The 21885-nt window shown below is 33.2% G+C and overlaps 2 protein-coding genes across 2 annotated transcripts; both read left to right on the top strand.

Annotated features, from left to right (window-relative positions):
* Positions 1-4798: 4798 nt before the first annotated feature.
* On the top strand, positions 4799-9361 carry TRIADDRAFT_33154 (uncharacterized protein; the record flags this gene model as incomplete). Its single annotated transcript, XM_002117833.1, has 14 exons — positions 4799-4939; positions 5862-5936; positions 6076-6160; positions 6458-6561; positions 6632-6706; positions 6809-6834; positions 6919-6972; positions 7104-7256; positions 7582-7698; positions 8179-8373; positions 8576-8654; positions 8747-8861; positions 8957-9129; positions 9215-9361. The coding sequence occupies 14 exons, from the start codon at positions 4799-4801 to the stop codon at positions 9359-9361; spliced, it is 1539 nt and encodes a 512-aa protein (XP_002117869.1).
* Positions 9362-14855: 5494 nt separating this feature from the next.
* TRIADDRAFT_33180 (uncharacterized protein) lies at positions 14856-21161 on the top strand (the record flags this gene model as incomplete). Its single annotated transcript, XM_002117834.1, has 12 exons — positions 14856-15042; positions 18011-18102; positions 18937-19020; positions 19325-19420; positions 19718-19866; positions 19979-20069; positions 20147-20203; positions 20275-20415; positions 20546-20613; positions 20692-20792; positions 20865-20944; positions 21042-21161. 12 exons carry the CDS (start codon positions 14856-14858, stop codon positions 21159-21161), a joined length of 1266 nt encoding a protein of 421 aa, XP_002117870.1.
* Positions 21162-21885: the final 724 nt, after the last annotated feature.

Genomic DNA, 21885 nt, shown 5'->3' on the forward strand with positions numbered 1-21885 from the left:
GATGGATTATAATTTTGATTTCATTCCTATTGATATTGCCGACAACGTGGACATTACCAGGTAGGCTAGGAGAATAGCGATACTGGATGCTCGAAAAATGATTCTTTCATTCCTCCATCATCGCTAGTTAATATCAATTAACTTTCCATCGGATAGTGCATTCAAAAAATAAAAAATGAACAAATATCCACTCATGTATATGTCGATATCCCATTTTGGATTACAGTTGTGCATCAATCAACTTGATCAACATGGCTATCAACTGATGTTGATTCATGTTTATTTGCAGCACTAATCGCTTGAAATTCAACATCGATCTAGTTTGATTTTTCACCTTCATTCTTCTTCATCATTTCAATACAACGGTTACTTTAAGCAAAACTGATTTCTATTCTATCTTGGTGTATGGTCCATCCCTTTCTAGGGTCTATCCAAGATGTCCATATTGCTAACCAGAAATTCACTACCACAACAACAAACCTACCTAGCCAGACATGGTCATCGCCAGATTTTGATGCCAACGGTAGAATCTACAATCAATCTACCAATTGCACTCTTCCAGGTAATCGTCTTCATTCATGACATTAGTCAATGCTTGCTAACTCGTCGACATGACAGCAAAATACTCGCTTGATTACACTTATTTTGATGCTCAATGAAACACTATTTTCCATTGCCATCCATAGCAATCGATGGCAGTCTTAGCATGACCCATTTTAAACTTCTAACTATCCCTGTTTTCAGTGGATCAATTGACTGTATATCCTTGATCATCATGCTGTTGATACAAAATCAATCGTGATGTTGTGGTTTAAATTTTTGTTTTGGCATGTTATTGTCCCCGATGATTATAATTATCATTGCATCTCCTTTTTCTTTTCTTTCCATTTCATTATTTTCTTCAACCGATTACTTTTATCAAACGATTCAACGATGATGAGGCTAAGCATAGACTACGAGAAAAAGACCTCATGTAGAAGGAGATCTTTTCCATCAGTTCATGGCCTTACATTGCTGAAGATGATGAATTTTTCCCAGCATCGTTTTGATAGATAACCGATCGACCGTTATCCCATGATGGATGGATAGATTGAGATAATCATTCATACTTGCCTTATCGTTCTCATCTTTAAATCGATAACGTTATAAGCTACTTTCAAGGGGATTGTTTTCATCACGGAATACAACATCATTTTTTCTCCCCCTCCCCCCCTGGATTATTGGATATGGTAAAGTGAAAAGTAGTTTTGCTTCATCATCGATACTCATTACATATTCCTTCTACGCCATTTTGAGAAAGTTCAATTTCGTGTTGCGATAAGAACAGTAAAAATAGGACGTGATAGAGAAATGTTTTGCTAGCCTTCCAACGTCAAGGTGATCAAAGAGTACGAGATTAATCATTTGCCAATGGTCGGTTGGACTCACGCTGATTTACGCGTATATTATACCAACGTGATGAAGTAATTTTGCATACTTTTGTTGAAAAATATGCAAAAGTCTTATCGAATTTGCAAGCGATTGTTGATATCTTGTTTATCTTCTGTATTCGATAACTTATCTTAGCCTTACAGTACTGTAGTTTGAATGAAGATCCGAATTGGCATTGAAAAAGAAAAAAAATAACTGTTTTCTAAAATGGAAATGGACTATTTTGAAGGATACGCTCCATGTCTTCCATTTTGAAAGAGCGATCGAGAGACCAAAAGCGCTGATGGGGGGGGGGGGGGACTAAATTGTACAGTCTTTATTATCACAGCCAAGTGATAGTGTTGCTGGAATTGCAATCTAGGGTTTTATTTTATTCAATACTTTGTAAACTACATGGTTTCTACCATGTAGGGGATAAATAGTAATAATAAAATTCCGAAAGACTTGGGCACGATCTGATCTCCAAGACGTGTCTATTTTCTTGCCTAATAATGAAATAAATTCTGGCGATCACTAGCCCAAATGAACAACACCTGACAACGTCTTGTGGGTATATTTTGAAGTAAAACTAATTAGAAGAGGATAGTTTTAGTATCGTTCTGCTTAGATATCAAATTGACGACGAGTAGTATTATCCAAACCTAAAAGGATACGTTAACTCTTTTTTTATTGACTTAACCAGCCAACTACTATTGTAATTGCTCTCTTTTTAAAGGCTAGATTAGTCTAATAGATGGCAATACTGCCCTATTTTTCAAGCTGAAATCTACATCTATTGTTGATCACGTATCAAATTCATCCACTGTACATGAAGAAGAGAACTGAGTAAAATTCTAATATGAAATTGAAACTGTCATAAGATGCAATCAAAGTGCCCTATTGCCACTACTATTTTTCAGCAGCAAACACCTATCTATTCTATCCATACGGTGGGATAGAAGAAGCAACACCGCTTGATAAAGTACAGTAAAGTCAGAAAATTAGGGCAATGAATTGGATATTGGATATATTATTTAGAGAATCGATCCATACGGTGGGATAGAAGAAGCAACACCGCTAGATAAAGTACAGTAAAGTCAGAAAATTAGGGCAATGAATTGGATATTGGATATATTATTTAGAGAATCGATCAATACGGTGGGATAGAAGAAGCAACACCACTGGATAAAGTACAGTAAAGTCAGAAAATTGAGGCAATGAATTGGATGTTTAGAGAATGATAATCTTGCTTACTTTCAGCTCTCTCTTCCCGTCCATTCTTTCGTCGATAGTAAATACTTTGTCATGATTGGCAATGTTGGTCAATAAAGTTAATTCTTGATCAATTATTATCAATTCTGCAAGCATAAAATGGGTACAATTTTGACGGTCATATTTGGGTAGTTAAGCGAAGAAAATACATCATGATACTGGATCGAATGGTGTATGGAGCTTTTTTTAACACAAACGCTATGCCGTTCTACGAAGGCATATTGTGAACGGAATGAATCTTTGACCTTTTTTCCTATCCTTACGCTGAATGCTATAGCAATAAGTTACAATATTTGCATTAATCAGTAGAGACTTGAGTATGCCGGAAGCTACGGCTGTTTTGGCGACGGAAAAGGGGGAAAAAAATGGATAATCCATTCCAGCAATAGTTGCAATTACTTTTAAAGTGGTTCTGAATCGGATGAGATCAGTTTATCCTCCATAATATCTATATGATTCCTTTCTGACTCTTAAAAATGGATTTCAGCGAAAAAGAAAACAGGATAAACCTCATTTGGAACTGCATGGTTAAATATTTAGTGGATGTATCACAGGCAGAAATAAATTTCGTGATATCACTAGTTTTTCTTATGCTCTCTCAATATTGACTATCGTTAATCGTAGTTCACATGCAACTATGAATTTATCACATTGGATGGTATGGCCAATCGTGTGGATAAAGAATTTCGATATTTCTTCCTTTATGGTTATCGAACAGAATGGGAGTTGAAAAAGTTGTAATGGACAATCAGTTCATAAATGCTATTTTTGTATAAATCGCAGGTTAAATACGTACAGTATACTGAAAAAGAAACTCTTGTCACAAGCAGTTTATCAATCTTCTGACATTCGGATTACATAGTTATATCGGCTGTGAATAAATGCTGCTTTAAAGTACAACACGGTTAACGCTGATGATTTGTGTAAGCGATTGAATCAAATAAATCAGTAGAATTATTTGTTCTTGGTGACACTTATCCAATGCCGGTTAAATTTTTGACTAAAAGTTTAAGCATTATTTACTCCAGTTAATAATGGCATTAAATCGACATCTACTGCGATCATTTATTAATTATGATTTGATCGTTTTTAGTAGTCCCTGGTATCATGATCAGCAAATGGAGCAGTGCCAGTATTAAAAATTATCAATATTATAGCAACGTTCGACAGCCTTGATTTCAGATTTTTTAAATGAATAATATATTGTATCTTGTAAAGTCGAAATAATCCATAGAAAGTTATCCAGTCTTTCCTTCGTCTATGGCTAGTTTGTTTTAATCGTTTACTAGTAGTCACTGTGATGATCTATTTATGATTTCCGCTCATTCATTGGGGTAGAGAGACAAAGATCACTTATAACATTACTGTCTTTTAGACTTCATGAAGTTGAACAGTACATTTAAAGCCATCCATGGAGATCTTTAGCGAAAGTCAGAAGCATCACGGAGATGCTTAAATCAGCTATTTACAGTACTACGGTAGCCGATGCCACCATAGTTCGTCTACCATTGATTTTAAGCCAAATCATCATCGTTGTATAACTGTTCATGCATTCTAAAAATAACCATGATAATTAATTGATGACGAAATTTTTTCACCGATCATCAATAATTTAATTAATATGTAAAATGGATAAGATACATGCAATTCTGATGGATAATAAGGATGGCATTTGTCTATCTTCTTAAAACGTTTACACTGACTGAGAAGGACTCGTATGATGGATATGAATGGGGATCGTTAATTTTAAATGAAGAGTTATTGTTGTTCTATACGAGGACTACTAAAATATTTAGCCCTTACGTAGTTACCGTTATAATTGAGATATCATGTTACAATAACTACCCCATTGAAATCTTTACATCATTTAGAAATTAATGTCCATAAAGTCCGATTCATTTGCATGATTATTACTTTCTTGGATCGGTCTTCTTGCTACTGCAAATATTCGACATTTATAGAATAGGATTGCTTCTAAAGAACCCTTTTATCAAAAACTATTATAATGATACGAATAATATTCTATCATGATGGAGAGAGATTGCTAACTTATGTATACATATGCATATTTCAAGTGTAATGTATTTCGATTGTCTGCTGTACAGTTTTGAAATAAATGCTACTGGTTAAGCAGTTATCAACATTGACTAAATTGGAAATTCCATTTTCTTACATTCTAGGTATTGATGAATTTCCAAAGGATATTTTTACACAGCAGCAGCGACGACAAGGCGCAGTTGTTATACATTTTATTGTGGTAAGAATGGCTAGCTGTTGTAAATTAACGAAGTTGTATTATTATAAGCAAATTAATCCGATACTGCTGCTGTAGTGCAGTAAATGTCACCGTAAATAAGTTAAAAAAATCATCAGCATGATATTGTCCAAGACGATGCTGATTACTTAATGGATATGCATTTTTGGGGTTGTAACTTTTAATTTTAAAATGTATTGAAATACTAAAATATGTAGGTAAAGACCATTAATGGGTCTCATTAAGAAGTCTGTAGAATTAACTCGTTTGATACGAGTAACAAGTATGATCAATTAAATGGAGTATTTTGCATTGGATAATACAGTCTCCTATTTAAATTTACTACAGACTATACTTTGCAAGCACTCTTTAGATAAATGAGTTGAAGCATACCTACTGTAGTATTAGAATTACTGAACGGCAAATAACTTAAAGAGTAAAAAGCGCTTGTAACAATTACATACTGAAAGGAATAGAAACCATTCCTCAGCTGAGTAGATTTCGAGATAACCTCTATGGTTGGTCACTACTAGAATGCTGTAACTTAATGGATATTGTAGCCGTTTTCTTGTTGCGTTACCTAATTGTAAATCAGATAGACGACATAGGTCACTAGCTTTAGAATTAAGAAATTTCAAAATTGTCTGTCTCGGTATTTTACTAAGCTATCGGATTTAACCTTAAAATTATGACCTAACTAAATTAGAGTTAACATGTGGTAGAATATTATGCATGTACTCTCTTAACTTTTTCTCAAGACGGGGAGGGAATAATAATTTGTGTATAGGTCACGTATATACATGAAATGAAGGCGTGTATAATAATCGCGAGGATTATGGATATTTTCAGTATCTTGTATACTAATTTTTGCTCAAGTTACCATACAATTAATCTTTTCCAATATGACTCTATAAATTGCACGTAGGCCTTCTATATGTTTGCTGCTCTGGCTGTTGTCTGTGATGAGTACTTTGTTGCATCGTTGGAAGTTATATGTGAGGTAAGAAGAGAGATTATTCTTAAAAGATACAGCAATGAATAAGGCAGTAATTCAATATTTTCTAAGAAGGCTTTGATTATGTATTACCTAATAATATTTAGCTGATATTTGCTATTTTATTTTATTGATCAATATGTAGAGATTTAATTTCTCTGATGATGTAGCTGGTGCTACCTTTATGGCTGCTGGTAGTTCCGCTCCTGAATTATTTACTTCTATTATTGGTAGGCTATTAATAGTAAACTTTGACTATAGTGATACCAATATTGGAGATTGGTACAATTTTAATTCGTAGCTATAGAGCCTGTTAGAAATTATAATAAATTTAAAAAAAAACTTTTTTTACAACTTGCAAGTCCCACTTTCATATTGAAACCTGTTACAGAGTAAATGTATTAATAATATCTACATAGTAAACCTGTTGTTAACAAAGTTTCATCAATTACATAAATAGTTATTTAAGTGCAGTTATTTAGACGAATAATAATTTATTATTCATTGTATCAAATCGCTCTTCGTAGGTGTTTTTATCACGAAAGGAGATGTCGGCGTCGGAACGATAGTTGGGTCGGCTGTGTTTAATATTCTCTTCATTATTGGTATATGTGGGATATTTGCGAAAGAGGTAAAATTAATTCTTAGATTAGATATGTTTTATTATGCTCCTAAGATTGCTTATATGACGTAACCTATAGACAATTCATCTGACGGTCTGGCCACTATTTCGAGATTCTTTCTTTTACATACTATCAATCATTGGACTATTCCTGGTCAGTAATTAATTGCCGTAAATACGTGCTGATAATAGTTCAAACGTGGAATATTTGCTGAATAGATTTTAATCAAAATTTTTCGTATTTTATCATGACTAGGTCATGTATGATGGTTATGTCACATGGTAAGATTTTTAACTGGTCTAAATTAACAAAGAAAGGGAATGTAACGAGCTACTATATTTCTAATTTTGATTTTGACTATCTAGGTATACTTCTCTGTGTCTTCTGATACTATATATTGGCTATATTGTATTGATGAAGTAAGGAACAACATATATCTTAACGTTTGATTGACTGTAATCTTCTATAGTAGAGATGGTGTACTATTACGATTAAGTAGTTTTAATACTATTGATTGTTTGTAAATCACAGCTTGATTTCTGTTTTTTAGGAATAATGAAGTCATACATTCTTTCGTATCAACTTGTCGATGCAACAATTATTATGAACGGAATCGAGAAGAAAGATCCAGACTATTGGCTAACAGTAGAGGTCTAATATTATTACTATATGAAGCTGTAGTGTTAACGTATAAATTGTGGCTGTAATGTTGGTTATAGTAGCCAAACTTACTAAAGGAGATAGCTTAGAGTATTTAATATGTATTTCGTTTAACTAATGAGGGTGATATAATTTAACTTTATAAAGATATTATTCTTTTATGATTAGGTTATGATGAAGAAGAACAACTAATATATGAATCTACACCCTATGTAAGAGAGAAACCTTTGAAAAGCTTAAAAATGTAAGATGGTGAAACTTATCATCTTTGTGTTACTATTAACAGAAGTTCTATTCGATTGATTGTGCTCGCGCTATGTCGCTAATAAATGAAATTTTGTTTCACTGTCTCAAATTTGTAGCCGTAGTATTTGGGATGCTGCTGTACGCCTGATGATAACCCGCCGATTTTCACCAGCTACACGATTCCGATTCGCATGTCGAAATATTATAACCCATAAGGTGATAATATCAAATCAATTGCAGTTGAGAACAATGACAATCAGCCATGATACACTAATTCTCCTCAACATGAATTAATCCACCTCGTTTTTGATATTAATTTATAGGAGATTCAACGTTCTTATAGTAATCCAGATCATGTTACCTGGAGTATGAAAACCATGAGTATATTTGATAGTGAAGAATCTTTAATGCTGCGAAATGGGTAAGTGAATTATTTTCGCCTTAATACAGCTTCTTCTTTCACCTTTTATAATTTTTAAAATTTGCACCGTTATTTCTGATAGTTCAAGTTCATCTCGAAAGAGCGAAGAAAAGTTTATCACTGCAGAAGTTATTACCTTAGAACATTCGAGTCATTATAACGCAGGTATTATTTCCATTTATCAAAAATCACAAATTTTATTATGATATTTTTTTTACAAGTTATACAGCGGATGTATTCTCTGTGAATGTAATAGCGGTACATGATGGTAGACTAGTAATTGTATAAGATGAATGAGAATTAAAGTTTCAGTAACTGCAGTACATTATATGGCTTTTGAACTTTTTTGCGGAGCTGTGAGTTTTCTGAAATTAATACAAGTATTTACTCTTTCTCATTTAGTTAAAAGCTTCTTTGCAGTTTTAAAGATGGTGGGTGTATATCCAATATGTCTTTTACTTGCGTTGACTGTGCCTGACTGTAGGAATGAAAGGTAAGTGATAAACTGTTGCAATACCCCAGTAAGCGGCCATGATTATTCTAGTCCTATATATATTTTGCACAGTTGTAGCGGTCGTTTTTTCATTTATTTATAACAACTATGAGCACTTTATTAATTAAATAGCCTTCCTAATATCTAGCAAAAGTAATAAAAATGAGTAAGGTAATTGTAGTAATTTTTCAATCCACTTTAGGTGGACAAGATGGTATATGGTCACCTTTATTATGTCGGTCGTATGGATTGCTGGTTTTTCATACATACTTGTTTGGATGGTATGATTACTTTGACATAATTACCGATATGTACAAATAAAGTATGACGGTATGATCTAAATACGTTTCTTGAATTTATCGTTATTACGTAGGTAACTGTAATCGGTTTCACTTTTGGTATACCTGATACTGTAATGGGTTTGACATTGCTAGCCGCAGGTACTAGCGTTCCCGATGCAATTGCCAGTTTAATTGTCGCACGTCAAGGTAAGTAGGAATTTATGCAAATGCTTTATACGAGAATTAAAAAAAATCATTGTTAGTTATTTTGATTTCGTTTTATGGCATTTTAAAACTTTTAGGATCAGGAGATATGGCTGTCTCTAATTCTGTTGGCAGTAATATATTTGATATTCTATTAGGCCTTGGTTTACCTTGGTTCCTCAGAACGACTATTTATTCAACTACAGTCAAGATTAATAGTCGTGGATTGACGTTATCGGTTATGCTGCTATGTGCTAATGTGGTTTTAATGGTAAATTATAGTTTATCCATAAATGGATAATGCGTTTTTTTCGGTGGTCTAATATTAATTTTGTCTATTTTCTTTAAATTACTAGTTTATTTGCATTCATTGCAACAAGTGGAAATTAAATAAGAAACTAGGGGTGATCTTTCTATTCCTTTATTGCGTCTTTATTGTCATATCTATGCTGATTGAATTTAATGTCTTTATGTACGTTAACCCGCCAACATGTCCCGTATAACCAGGGGCATAAATCAGAATTACGTTTTGGTATATAAATTAGTATCGCAATTTACCTTATGAAAGGAAAATTTCTATCATTTTATAATTTTTGGTTTACAACGAATATAAAGTTACAATATTTTATAAAAATTTTATTACAGGAGGAGGCTCCATAATGGGACTATATTGCATATATTGATGTACAGGTTTTCTTAAAAAGGTTTTCTGATTACAAGTCATAATTGCTGCTATAGTAATGCTGTTTGTTCACATTTGTTCATACTGTAATGGGATATTGAAGTAGAAAGATGAAAATTCGATACACGTTACTTATGGTTATGTTCCAAATTTAAATTATTATGCTAGTAATTTTGTAGTATTGCTGTAATGATCGTTTTGATAAACTTCGAAACGGAAAATCGTATTAGTTCTTTGATTCAGAGATTATATGATGAACTCTACTGAATTGACTACAATTCCCATATTCAAAAACGCTGCATTAATCGTCTGCCATTAAAATAGGCTGTCCTTATTTTTCATGGTCTATGTATGGTTTCTATTTCTAAATAATGAATTTATATCAAAATAAATTGTTGAAATAAAGACATTGGAATTACCGAGAAATATCGCGTTGATATTCTCGCTTACTGATTCGTCTCAGAAAGGGTAACAGTATCATAAAGTCTCTTATTAGATAAACTTGTGGCTTAGGCTTAATGTGTCTGTTAGCATGCTTATTAATGATCTTCTATTGATCTGTGATAGCTCGATATTGTTGCTCGAGAGAATTAATACGTCTAGATTTACTGACGATATTTAGTCATGGATATTTTATCGAGATCAATTGAACGTATTGTTGATTGAAAAATGTGATACCGTTCATTTTTTATTTGATTATCATTCTTTCCAGAGTTATTAAGATTTCAATGGTAAACGTTGATTACGTTATGTCGACGCTAACCGACGGCAACTTCATATTTACCAAGGATTTAAATTTATGATATTTTGCGATTGGAAATAAAAATTATTATAGTTTCTTGTTAATGTACAATAGATATCTATCAATGCAGGATATTTACGGTAATCATGTATATTCCAGAAAAGTAATTTTCTCTTGAGATTCAAGTTGTCGGCACTAGTGTTTTCATCGATCAAAGACTATGAATTTAGTGTGTGAATACAATAAATAATTATTAGGTATGATTAATGCTGTACTAAAATGGATTGGATGTAGGCACAGAATTGATAGGCTTTTAGCTGGCAATACAGCACCGGGAAGTCTATGGAATGACATTGTTGTTCTATCGGTATACCTACAATAATTTGATAGTAATGATTTGATAAAAAAACTAGCAACTCCGGCAATCCAGCTTCTTGCTATCTTGTTAACTATAGTCTATATACGGCATTTATTAAAGAATCAAAGTTCGAACCTACTTCCTATGTTTAGTACTGTATTTTTTTTTGTTGTTATTGCAAAGTATTACTATCCTATTGAAAAAGATTAACTTACAAAACTTATTTTAAAAGAAAGCCGAATGGAAAAGTAATTGCGCTGTCAATTTGAACGGATTGCCATTGGGATGGACGGATTTGTATTGACATACCCGTATCTTAGAAACTGGACAATTCTAGATAATATCCAAGTTGTGCAAATTTCATTTTACATGGTCAACATGGATTACATATAAGACATATCATTAATTTATATGAACATTATCTACTTTTAACTGCACGATTTTTTATTCATTTTCAACATGCGCTCGCACGTATGTAGACTGTTTAATATTATACTTATAGCTATTAGCAGTGGTAATATGAACAATTCGACCTTAAATATCGTAGGAAAAGTATTTACCTATCTATGACTGAGCGTTTAAGAACTGTTAAACAATGGTCTCTTTAAAAGAAAGAAAAAGAATTAATATCCCAAGACGTTAACGATGATTATTGTCGTAATGTGTCTCAAAAGCAATAAAACAAGGCTTTGATTTCTTGTCTAACTTCAGTTTGTTACATACTTCGTTTGACTTGATTACATCATTCATTTCTTATGTCAACGAGTATTTCCATCTGCCTCTCTTTCTCTCTAGACGCATGAATAATCTTACAATCGATCTTATAACATGATCTATTTAGTTTTCTACCAATGTAGAACATTGGTTGTTTATATTATAGCTGGTTATACAGCTTTGTTAATAATATAGGTATAAAAGGCGGTCATAAAGTTACAGTCTTTATGCTTATTATTGCTAGTTGATAGTTGTTTCGATTAATTATATATCGTTAGGAATGGGAATATTCCTTAAGGTTACGCTTGAATGGTGATTTATAAAGATGACATCATCCATTCGATAGGCTAGGCATGACGATACACCAAATTATTATATTATACTGTAGCACAGCTAGGCGTCATGGCGTGTTGTCTATTTACTCTTAACCAAGGCCAAAGGGTATTCCATTAGTGAAATGATGACGTTATTTTTCTCTTTATTATGTTTATTTTGATAGTTTAGATTAAGCTATTCCATTAATGATGTTGACGACTTTTTTCTTTATTTTACTAGTGTAGATTTATTCTTGAATTAAATCATTCAATTAATATATTCATTATGAACTACGGTACTAGAGTAAAGTTAGAATGGGATATTTATCATAACAGTTGGTGGTCATTTAGTGTATGTATCTATTTCAATTTATTGTTTGATAACAATGTCATGGGCTTTCCTTCATGGATTATTACTTGACAAAGTCATTGACTACAATATCTATGTAGAGTAGGAAAGTTTGCCGTGATTGAGCTTTTACAGTATATAGGCGTACTGAATAGACTAGCTGTTTACGCGAACGACTAGAAAGACAGGCATGTCCTAAATTCCAAAACTATGTATAACTACAATTGAAGTTATTTCACAGGCTAGCTCATTATTTATAAATGGGTTCCTGTCTAAATGAACGGCTACAAATACCAAAGCAATTCTATGTTAAAAACTATGACTGCAAGACGAAGCCATTTCAGATACTATTACAGCACATGGTTACGCATTAATATCGATTTTCTAGCTACTCTGCTGTGTAATTGTAAGACACTTGAGTATTACGAATGTTACGGATAACCACTTTTTTATCGTGATGATATCTGTGTAGATTATAGACTAATAAAGATCTTGTTGTATCGTGGTAAGTATACGTGTCCATGTTACGGCCATTGCTAAGACTGATTTTGTCTTTAAGATTGGTCACGGCCAATGCCAAGACTGCAATCATTGTTAAGGATGGCCGGCCAATCTTAGGAATGACCGATCATTCTTCGATGACTGATTCCCTCTACCTCTGTCAATATTGTTATACTGCACTATGCACGGTCTCCTGCGCTAATATAGTAGAATGGCACATTATATTATCCTCCATCTTTGGATTCATGAGTTGTCTCGATCTTCGATTAAAACTGCAGTTACATGTACAAGTGATTTCAATACAATTCTAATAATAATCCAGCGAATGGATAGCAGCGGACATTTCTCACAGCGTGCAATGTCCTGTGTACCAGAAAAAAATGAATTATTATTCACGTACATTACTGTACTTGAGTACTATGACGATGAGTCATTCCGACATGCACAAGATCAATTTTTGCTAAGCATTTTCATATCATTGCCACTCTCATCTTCTCCCTCTATGGCTGCACTCATCGACGGAAAAATCGTCGTATTTATATATCGTTTAACTAGCCATGTTCATAAATTCATAACGGCATCATAAACCAGTAGAGTAGTTTCAGTAAAGTGTACAAAAAACATTTATTCAGATGGTTCAAGATACCTAATGGCCGGCATGTGTTTTGCTTACTGCTGAAAAATATTGACATAGAGGGTAGAGGTAAACCGCGAATAACTTCTACAGATTGCACAGTGCACAGTGCACAGTGCACAGTGCTAGTAGAGTACAGTGTACTGTACTGTACAGAGACCGTGGTTGGCGTTGATGAAATGTAATAGACTATCATGCATTTCTGTAATATATAGAGTATACAGTATAGTAAATTGAGCGATAACTGATACACTAGACTACGGGCTGTACAGTGTACAGTGTACAGTCCTGATCAAGTACAGTACACTGTACACGTCAATAATAATAATAATAATAACAATAATAATAATAATATCGTCCGTCACCTACAGGACCCGTACCGGTACCTGTGTACAGTGCTCACTGAACTAAGGTATAAACGCACTCAGCGACCGCTACCCTATAGAAAATACTACTCTATAGGCTATTGTACGTGCACCTCCCCTTCTTGGTGCACGGATGGGCAACCAGCTGAGGTGTCAACTCAAACAGACACTAGACCATCGCGAACAAGACCCATGGAAGAAAGAATTTGTATCCCCTTCGACCATGGACTGACTACCAGACTACCGCTAGTGGGTGAGTCACTGCGTGAGCAGTCACTCGGCCAGTCAGTCACTCTCATTGGAGCGACACGACAATTTCACTGACAAAATCAGCTTTGGGATTTGCGGGATAGCGTTAAGCTGGCGCTTTTCTAATGGAAAAATTGATTTCTTCTGCTAAGAAATAACAACAATATTGCCTAAATTGCCTGGAAAAGTGACAATTACACAAGGTAATAATCCATATTTGGAGTTCAATTGCATTGGTCCACCAGAATTTGCGCTAAATGATATCATTGCGTTGATCTACTGTCGAGTAGAATGAGGAACCCTACGAAAATTTCAATGAAACACGGACCGTTTTTTTTCTCTACCTATTTGCTTCTCTATCCCTAAGCAAAATGGCCACCAACTTTAGTTAGTCAACTGGTTATGAATGTACTGTATGGAATGACTAGGTTTTATGCCTTGCAGATAGATTATTTTATTCTGTGGGGAAAATACTTGTACAAGTGTCATGAGAGTTTACTGTAACATTGACTTGTTCTCATAACCAACATGCTTCAGCGATTGTCATTATTGATTTATTTATTTATAACATGATGATCAGTAGGACCATTTCGTTGTGATTCTTCATATCGGTTGTCCCTTCTGATTACTTATTGGATCATTTCTAGTAAGTTAGGTGCTATAAGCAAGTTTCTATTTCGACCTTGACTGGGTTGTTTCACTAGTGAATAGGCTGTACTTTCCAAACAACGTTTCAAAAGTAATGACAGTGAATCATAAACCAGTGTGCAATACTCTTTCAATGAACAATAATAAACAACCTCATTTCCCCACTGATAGCTACGCAATAGTTAAAGCATTACTTTATCGTTCATTCATGGATGGTATGTGAAAGAAATCCTGCTAATGATTGCTTTTTATGTTGAAATATATTCCTTCCCTGCTGTGGTCATCCTCAAATTGAAAATAGTAACATTTGGCTCGTTTTGAAAGCAAGTCAAAAGACAGACAACAAAAAGCCTTCAACCGATTTCTTCCCTAGGCTGGTTTTAGCTCAATCAGTTCATTACTAACCAAGATACATTGTAGTCAAAGTCATCCTTGTCCGCCATGAGTGAAGAAGTGATTCAAAGACAATTAGAACTAGAAGATCTGGGTTTACTCGGCAAGAGTAAACATCAACGTCTGCCAATTAATTTTGAATATTTATTGGATTTATTCATGACCTTTTACCAAGAATGTAAAGGTTCTACAGTTTTACAAAGAGAGAAAGTCATTGCTGATTTTGTCAACTTAGGTAAGTCAAGCTATCAATCCATTACAACATGCACGACAGCTTTACTGGATGCTAGTATATTGGTGTTAAAACCCAGCCAATTCTTTGCGCGAATTTTATCCTCATGATGACTGACTGACTGAATCATTTCCGAATCATTATTTTTTATCCATCTTTTTTTCTTTTTCCACTCCAAAACAACACCTCTTATCAAGATGATAACATTATATTGTCGCCTAACATTTCCTTGATAGAGATCTTAATTTCATCGTCAATATGTGAAAAGTACTACACAACATTTATGCAATAATTTCGCGTAAATAAATATAAAATATAAGTACACTTCAATACAGACTACTTTATTCTTGAGTAACACTCTCAGTGCTTACTTGCAAGAAACTTTATTGTAGAATATCGAATGCATTAGCATCAGTCAAACGCTTTTAACCCTGAAAGTTTGGTGTTATACGGTACATGTAATTACTGTAGCATGGTCATTGGTAATAGTTGATAATTAATTTGCAACGTTTTACGAGCATATCTCAGACAGCCTTTGCAGAACAACTCCATTTTGTCTGCTCGTAGCCCATAACGTCATTGTTACGGCGACGCTTTTATTTGCACCAAGAATGGCTGTGAAATTTGATACATGTCGTACAATACTGATAAAAATGCTAGTGGTCGATAATTATGTAATGTCGTAGATGTTGTTTCGATTTTATGGTAGGCAACTAACAAACAATGATCCTAGATAATGGAGTAATAGGCAGATATCACAGACGTTATTTCGGTATTACGGTTACTAACTTAATAAACGACGAACGACCCTAGATGCCGTGGAGTAATGTACAGATATCATAGATGTTGTTTCAATATTACGGTTAGTACCTAATAAATAACAACGATCCTAGATGCCGTGGGGTAATGTGCACTTTATGCAGTCATACTGTAATGGTAGTGTGTACTAATAAACTGCTAGATAGCGATTTCTTTTTCATTATAAAAGTCCATGATACGTACTGTGCCATGAGATTTTGCTATCGTTGCTGTACTGTATGTTGCACTGTACAGTGTGCTGTGCTAATATGGTCATTAGCAAATTAGCTTTTGGCTGAGGTTATTTCTCTGCTTTTCAGTCCACTATGTTCATGATGACATGTTATAAACTAACCCTTCAGGCTCATTGTCATTAATCGGATGGCACTTTTGATCGTATCATTTCTCTTTGAATAATGCTGTACTGTGTATATGCGTATAATAGGCGTTCAGGTCGATGACCAGAGCAACTATTTAATGATAGCAACAAGTCCGATATAGTACGGAAATGAGCTTAAACGAAATACCGGTTAAAAAGTAAACGAAAGTTCTAATTCCATCACGTCACCTAAGTTAAGGTTCATCATTGATCCAAGGACGAACAAATACATCCAGAACATTTGTGTAGAGGCAATTCTTCACTCGAAATTAATGTGCAGTGTTGTACGTGTTATTTTTCATATCGTTAAATGTAATGAATTAAATGCAATGAGTTAAGATGCCTTATCGTGGTCATGATGGATAATGCATTACACTTTTTGATAGTTAGCTTGTTATTTGATAGTCTATTACTGCAGTTGTTAAGACTAATTGATTAGGTAGACTAAAATATCGCTGATATGACAATTTGAATTGATAACATCAATTAAGTGATCAAAAATTATGGAATTTCACTACTGATAGAGTAGGCTTACAATTTCTCATTCTCTTATTAGCCTACTATTCCAATACGTACCTAAGTGACTCACAATTCATTATCAATTATGCCACATAACTTTTATTTTTCATTCTTCTACCTTACTTTCCTGCATTTGAGATAACTTAGTTTGTAATATTAAATTGAAAATGGACAAATATTAAAGCTGACAGTTTTCGTAAGGGATCTGACCATTTGTGCTGACATTTGTGATTGGATCGGTGGTTGCTTTAGTTTATTATAAATTGAAGCGCATTGACGCAATGAGATTGTATTATTAATGGGAAAGCTCTTATAAACTGTACAACTAGCATTTACCGAGATTATAATACGACTACTGCCTGTACAGCTGGAATCAGAAAGACCCTGATTTTGTACACACCTTTTAAATCGTACTGTACTGAAATGATAGTGTTTGTAGTAATTACAGTAATGACAGTCATAGCTCAAAAATTATCTTAATATCTGCATTACAGATGTAAGTTTATGCAATGGTACGAATATAAGCAAGTTTACGTAGCAGTTCTGTATTTATTCAGAAATTAAAAAAATTTTTTCAACATTAATTCAGTTTCTTTTGACGCCAATATACGAAATCATAGGTATATCACAAAGCACAATACATTGTTGCGACATTTTATGTGTAATGAGGCTCTAGCTTGAAAATTATATAAAACTGATTAGGCACATTTTTAAGTCCATTATTGAGACAAATAGGTTCGTAGAGATCACATTATAATATCTTTGTTTGATATCACAACAAGTATGGTTATCAATATAAGCAAATATAGTATTACTTGTTGCGGTCATAATATGTAACAAGATCGATTTCCTGTGTAAAAATATAATAATATTAGGTATGTTGTAGCCGTACTAAAAATGCTTTGCAATACCTGATCAGTGGCTTAAGGGCATGTCTAAATGCTGTCTACATCTAATGTTTCTCTAGCACTAGTTTGAGATGATTTATGTGCCGAATTTATACATGCTATAAATAAACTTGCTGGTAAGGGTAGTGTTGCTTTAATCATTCCCAGCTTAGTTGTTGTTGTTAATCGTTTCTTAAGCAACAGATGTTAAATTTTAGTAGCTAATGGTAAAAATTTTTTAATATTTTTTTGTTGGTATTGACTTTTGCCTTAACTATAACTATATTATTAATAAGTATGTGGATGTTTGTAATAATGTGTTTACTCATATCAGAGTTAATATGCTAGCAACTTGTCTCCTTAATCGCTTTTATTACATAACTTACAGCTAATCCAATAGCCAAAAAAATCAGCGATTTAAGATTAAAACCGGTTGATTTTAGTGTTGTTAATGTTATCGGGCGTGGAGCATTTGGAGAGGTATGTAAATAAATCGCCTTTGTAATAAGAATTACAATCAATCAATAATCTTGTATTGATTGACTAATAGAAAATAGTATGCCATATTGAGTCTAGGGGTTGTAAATTGCTTAGCTGTGTCTTAATCTGTTTTAAAATATGGATATGTTGTTCTACGTGATGTTGCAATGATAAAATTTTAGCCAATTCAACAATGATGCATTAAATATACATTTAAGTATAATAAATGCAATCATATCTCTAAGGATTACTGTATAAGTCATTATTATAATTATTAATTGGTTGAAATTTTAGAGTTGATTAGTTTCTAGTCTGGTCTCTTTTATTTTTAGTAGTCTCTGTTGATAACAATGGTTACTGTAGACATAATGATATGATGATATGTTACAGTAAATAAATGTATAATTCTTCTGTCGAGGTAATACGAGATATTACTTGACAAAGTATAGTAACAATAATCACATGGTCTCATACTGTTTAGAATTAGAATTATTTACAACGAGAATTACACCTACAACTAGCATAATATTCAAGAATTGAATCAAGTTTTTTATAGAGTCTAATTTTTATAGCACACTTTTGTTAGAAACCTTATATCATATTTCAATCTTTCTCCGCAAGTATTTGCGCATATAGGGAGTGTAGTTATTTTGAATAGGTAATTCTATTCTTTGTACTGGAATGGCATTTATTTATGTTTTGTTTTTAAGACTGTAATACTGCAAGAAATAATCGAGCACTTATTGAAATTAAGTTGTAAAAATAGACGATATACATACATTGCGTTAGTATTGAGATATATAATTATACAATTAATATCTTTATCAAATACAGGTTAGCGTCGTCAAGTTGAAGGGATCCGAAAGAGTATTTGCTATGAAGAAGCAGAGTAAATGGGACATTCTGAAGAGACCTGAGGTAAAATATATTTTAAAATTCTTTATGAATTTCGACTCTTACAAAAATTACTCCTAGATAGCAATCAGCATTTGATTATATAGTATTAAAGATAAATTGTTCCATACGTATTTTCACCAGTGATTGCAATACGATATATGCAAGGTGACGATATGATAGAACTACAATAGATTTGCAAATTTTAACCTTATTTTATAGCCTGTAAACGCTTCAAAGTCGTTACTTTCACTACGAGTTAACTTAAAATAGATAAAAATATCTAATAAGTTGTTAATAATTACGTCCATGCACCTTCTTCAAATAGGCTGCTCGTTTCCGTGAAGAGCGCGATGTTTTAGTTCATGGCAATCGACAGTGGATCACTGCACTATATTATTCTTTTGAAGACGAAAATTTTATCGTAAGCGGAAATTCTTTAGCTAGTTTTTAATCTACAAATTTTTCATTGCTATAACGATATATTACTAAATCAAAATGCGGTTATAATATATAGCATATCGTAAATCTTATAAGTAACTTGTCTACTTTCATCCACATACGCTACTTTAATTGAGTATAATTCTTATTTATACTATTTCTGATAGTAAATAATGGGTTCATTGATGTGTTGGTAGCGCTCGCACTCATATTAGCTTGTAGTATACAGTTTTTTATAATCATTATTTTTAAAATTCTGTGTTTATGTTTGTAATTTTAGTATTACATTATGGATTATTACAACGGTGGAGACTTATTGACCTTGCTGAGTAAATATGAAGACCACTTGCCGGAAGAGATGACACTCTTTTATGTAGCCGAAATCGTGCTTGCCTTAGATTCTGTTCATCAATTGGGTTATGTACACAGGTTTAAAACTTTGAATAATTCTATTCAATAACAAGTATTTTATTCTCAATTTCTGGCTATATAAATTATTAACTACTCTATTGTAGATAAAATTTATTTTCTTCGTGAATAGGGACGTAAAACCTGATAATGTCCTACTTGATTACAATGGACATATTCGCTTAGCGGATTTTGGATCTTGTATTAAAATGGAAAATGGGAAGGTACGTGGAGAAGGTTCCATTTATCTAGTTGTCTTCTATACTATCTTTGTAACTATCATGTTATTGCTTAATGAAAGGTTTACTCTGCTGTTGCTGTTGGCACTCCAGATTATATATCACCAGAAGTTCTTAAGGTCAGTAAAATTTGTAATTTAAGATGTTCTTTTAGGTTTTTTCTTGCATCTGAAATTGTACCTGGATATAGGCCATGGATGGCAAAGGTAGCTATGGAACTGAAGCAGACTGGTGGTCATTAGGAATTTGCATGTATGAAATGTTATATGGAGAGACGCCATTTTATTCTGAATCTCTGGTCGAAACTTACGGGAGGATTATGAGCCATAAAGTTAGTATTTTGTTAGCGCCGCTTTTAGTATGCTAATTTTTAATCAGAAATTTTGAGATTAGAAAAGGATTTATACTGGTGAACCTAAAGTGAAAGTAGGCTCCACTGCAACCCATGATTCTATTCTTAGGGTAACTTTGCATTTCCGGATTATGAAGATATAGATGTATCTGGTATTGCTAAGGATTTAATGAACAGGTATGTCTACTAGCTCGATAAAATACAGTGTATACTGCACTTATTTGAGCTAATGTAAGTTGGCAAAAATTTTAAAAGGTTCTGCCAATCCTCAGAAAGGCGTATTGGACGCGGAGGATTAAAAGAGATTATGAAGCACTCATTTTTTAAAGGACTAGATTGGGAAAATATTAGAAATGGTGACCGACCTTGATACGTAATTTCATTTTAATCTTCGGATATTTAGATGATCGTTATTTTTCATTCATTAGTTCAACCGCCATATATTCCTGAAGTTACTCATCCTCAAGATACTTCAAATTTTGACGTTGATCAACTAGCAGAATTAGAGGTATGAGGCGTTTTTGTTACCTTATTCCTTATGAGATTAGTATAGATTTGTAAATATTGAACGTAATCATTTTCTCCACTACTGGTGCGAATTATAGATTCCTGATAAACCAAGATCTCATTTACAGTTTACTGGTCTTCAACTTCCTTTTGTTGGTTTCTCGTATTCAAGTGATAGGTTTGGCATAATTTTATGGGCTTTAGTCTCATTTCGATAAATTTGTAAAGTAATGTCTATCTCTTGTTTATTATTATTAATAGTCAACTGCCTAAGCGACTTGGTGGACCAATTGGTAATAGTTAATAAATTTTATGAGCTTATATCCATTATATATGTCTTAGCGTACAGTATAAATTTTCAATGTATTTGCAACCAATTTACGTATAACCCATGAAGGTGGTAATAACAGAACATCTCAAGAAAGATCAAATGAAACGAAAACGTTACATGATGAATTAGATCGGTATAAAAAGAGACTTATGCGTGAGTATTGTTTCTTCTTTAAATTTTGCTTACATCTTATTTGTTTAATTTATTCGTTGTCGCAACTATTAAACTTGCATAATTCTCGCTGAGTATGTAACATTTTGTAAATTTGATCGATATGATAGGTTACGAAGACGAAATCAAGCAGCTGAAATTGAAAAAACATGATGACAATCAGTTGTCTACGAAACTTGCTTCACTTGAAGAAGGTTAGTTAATTTTGTGGTGTGGAAATTATAAATGTATCATGTCCTCTTATACTTCTAAAATTATTGAAATGTAGAAACTGAGCTAAAGATACGAAAATTAGAAGGCACTAATCGTGATCTTCAACATCAAATTAAGCAATTAAATGAGGTATTATCATAAATACAAATTGTAAAGGACTGTAGTATGCAATAGTTACACATTATTAGGAATAATATTTTTCGATCAGTCAAGTCAGCCTTGACAGT

Source organism: Trichoplax adhaerens, genomic scaffold (assembly GCF_000150275.1).
Source record: "Trichoplax adhaerens TRIADscaffold_31 genomic scaffold, whole genome shotgun sequence".
Taxonomy (NCBI): Eukaryota; Metazoa; Placozoa; class Uniplacotomia; order Trichoplacea; family Trichoplacidae; genus Trichoplax; species Trichoplax adhaerens.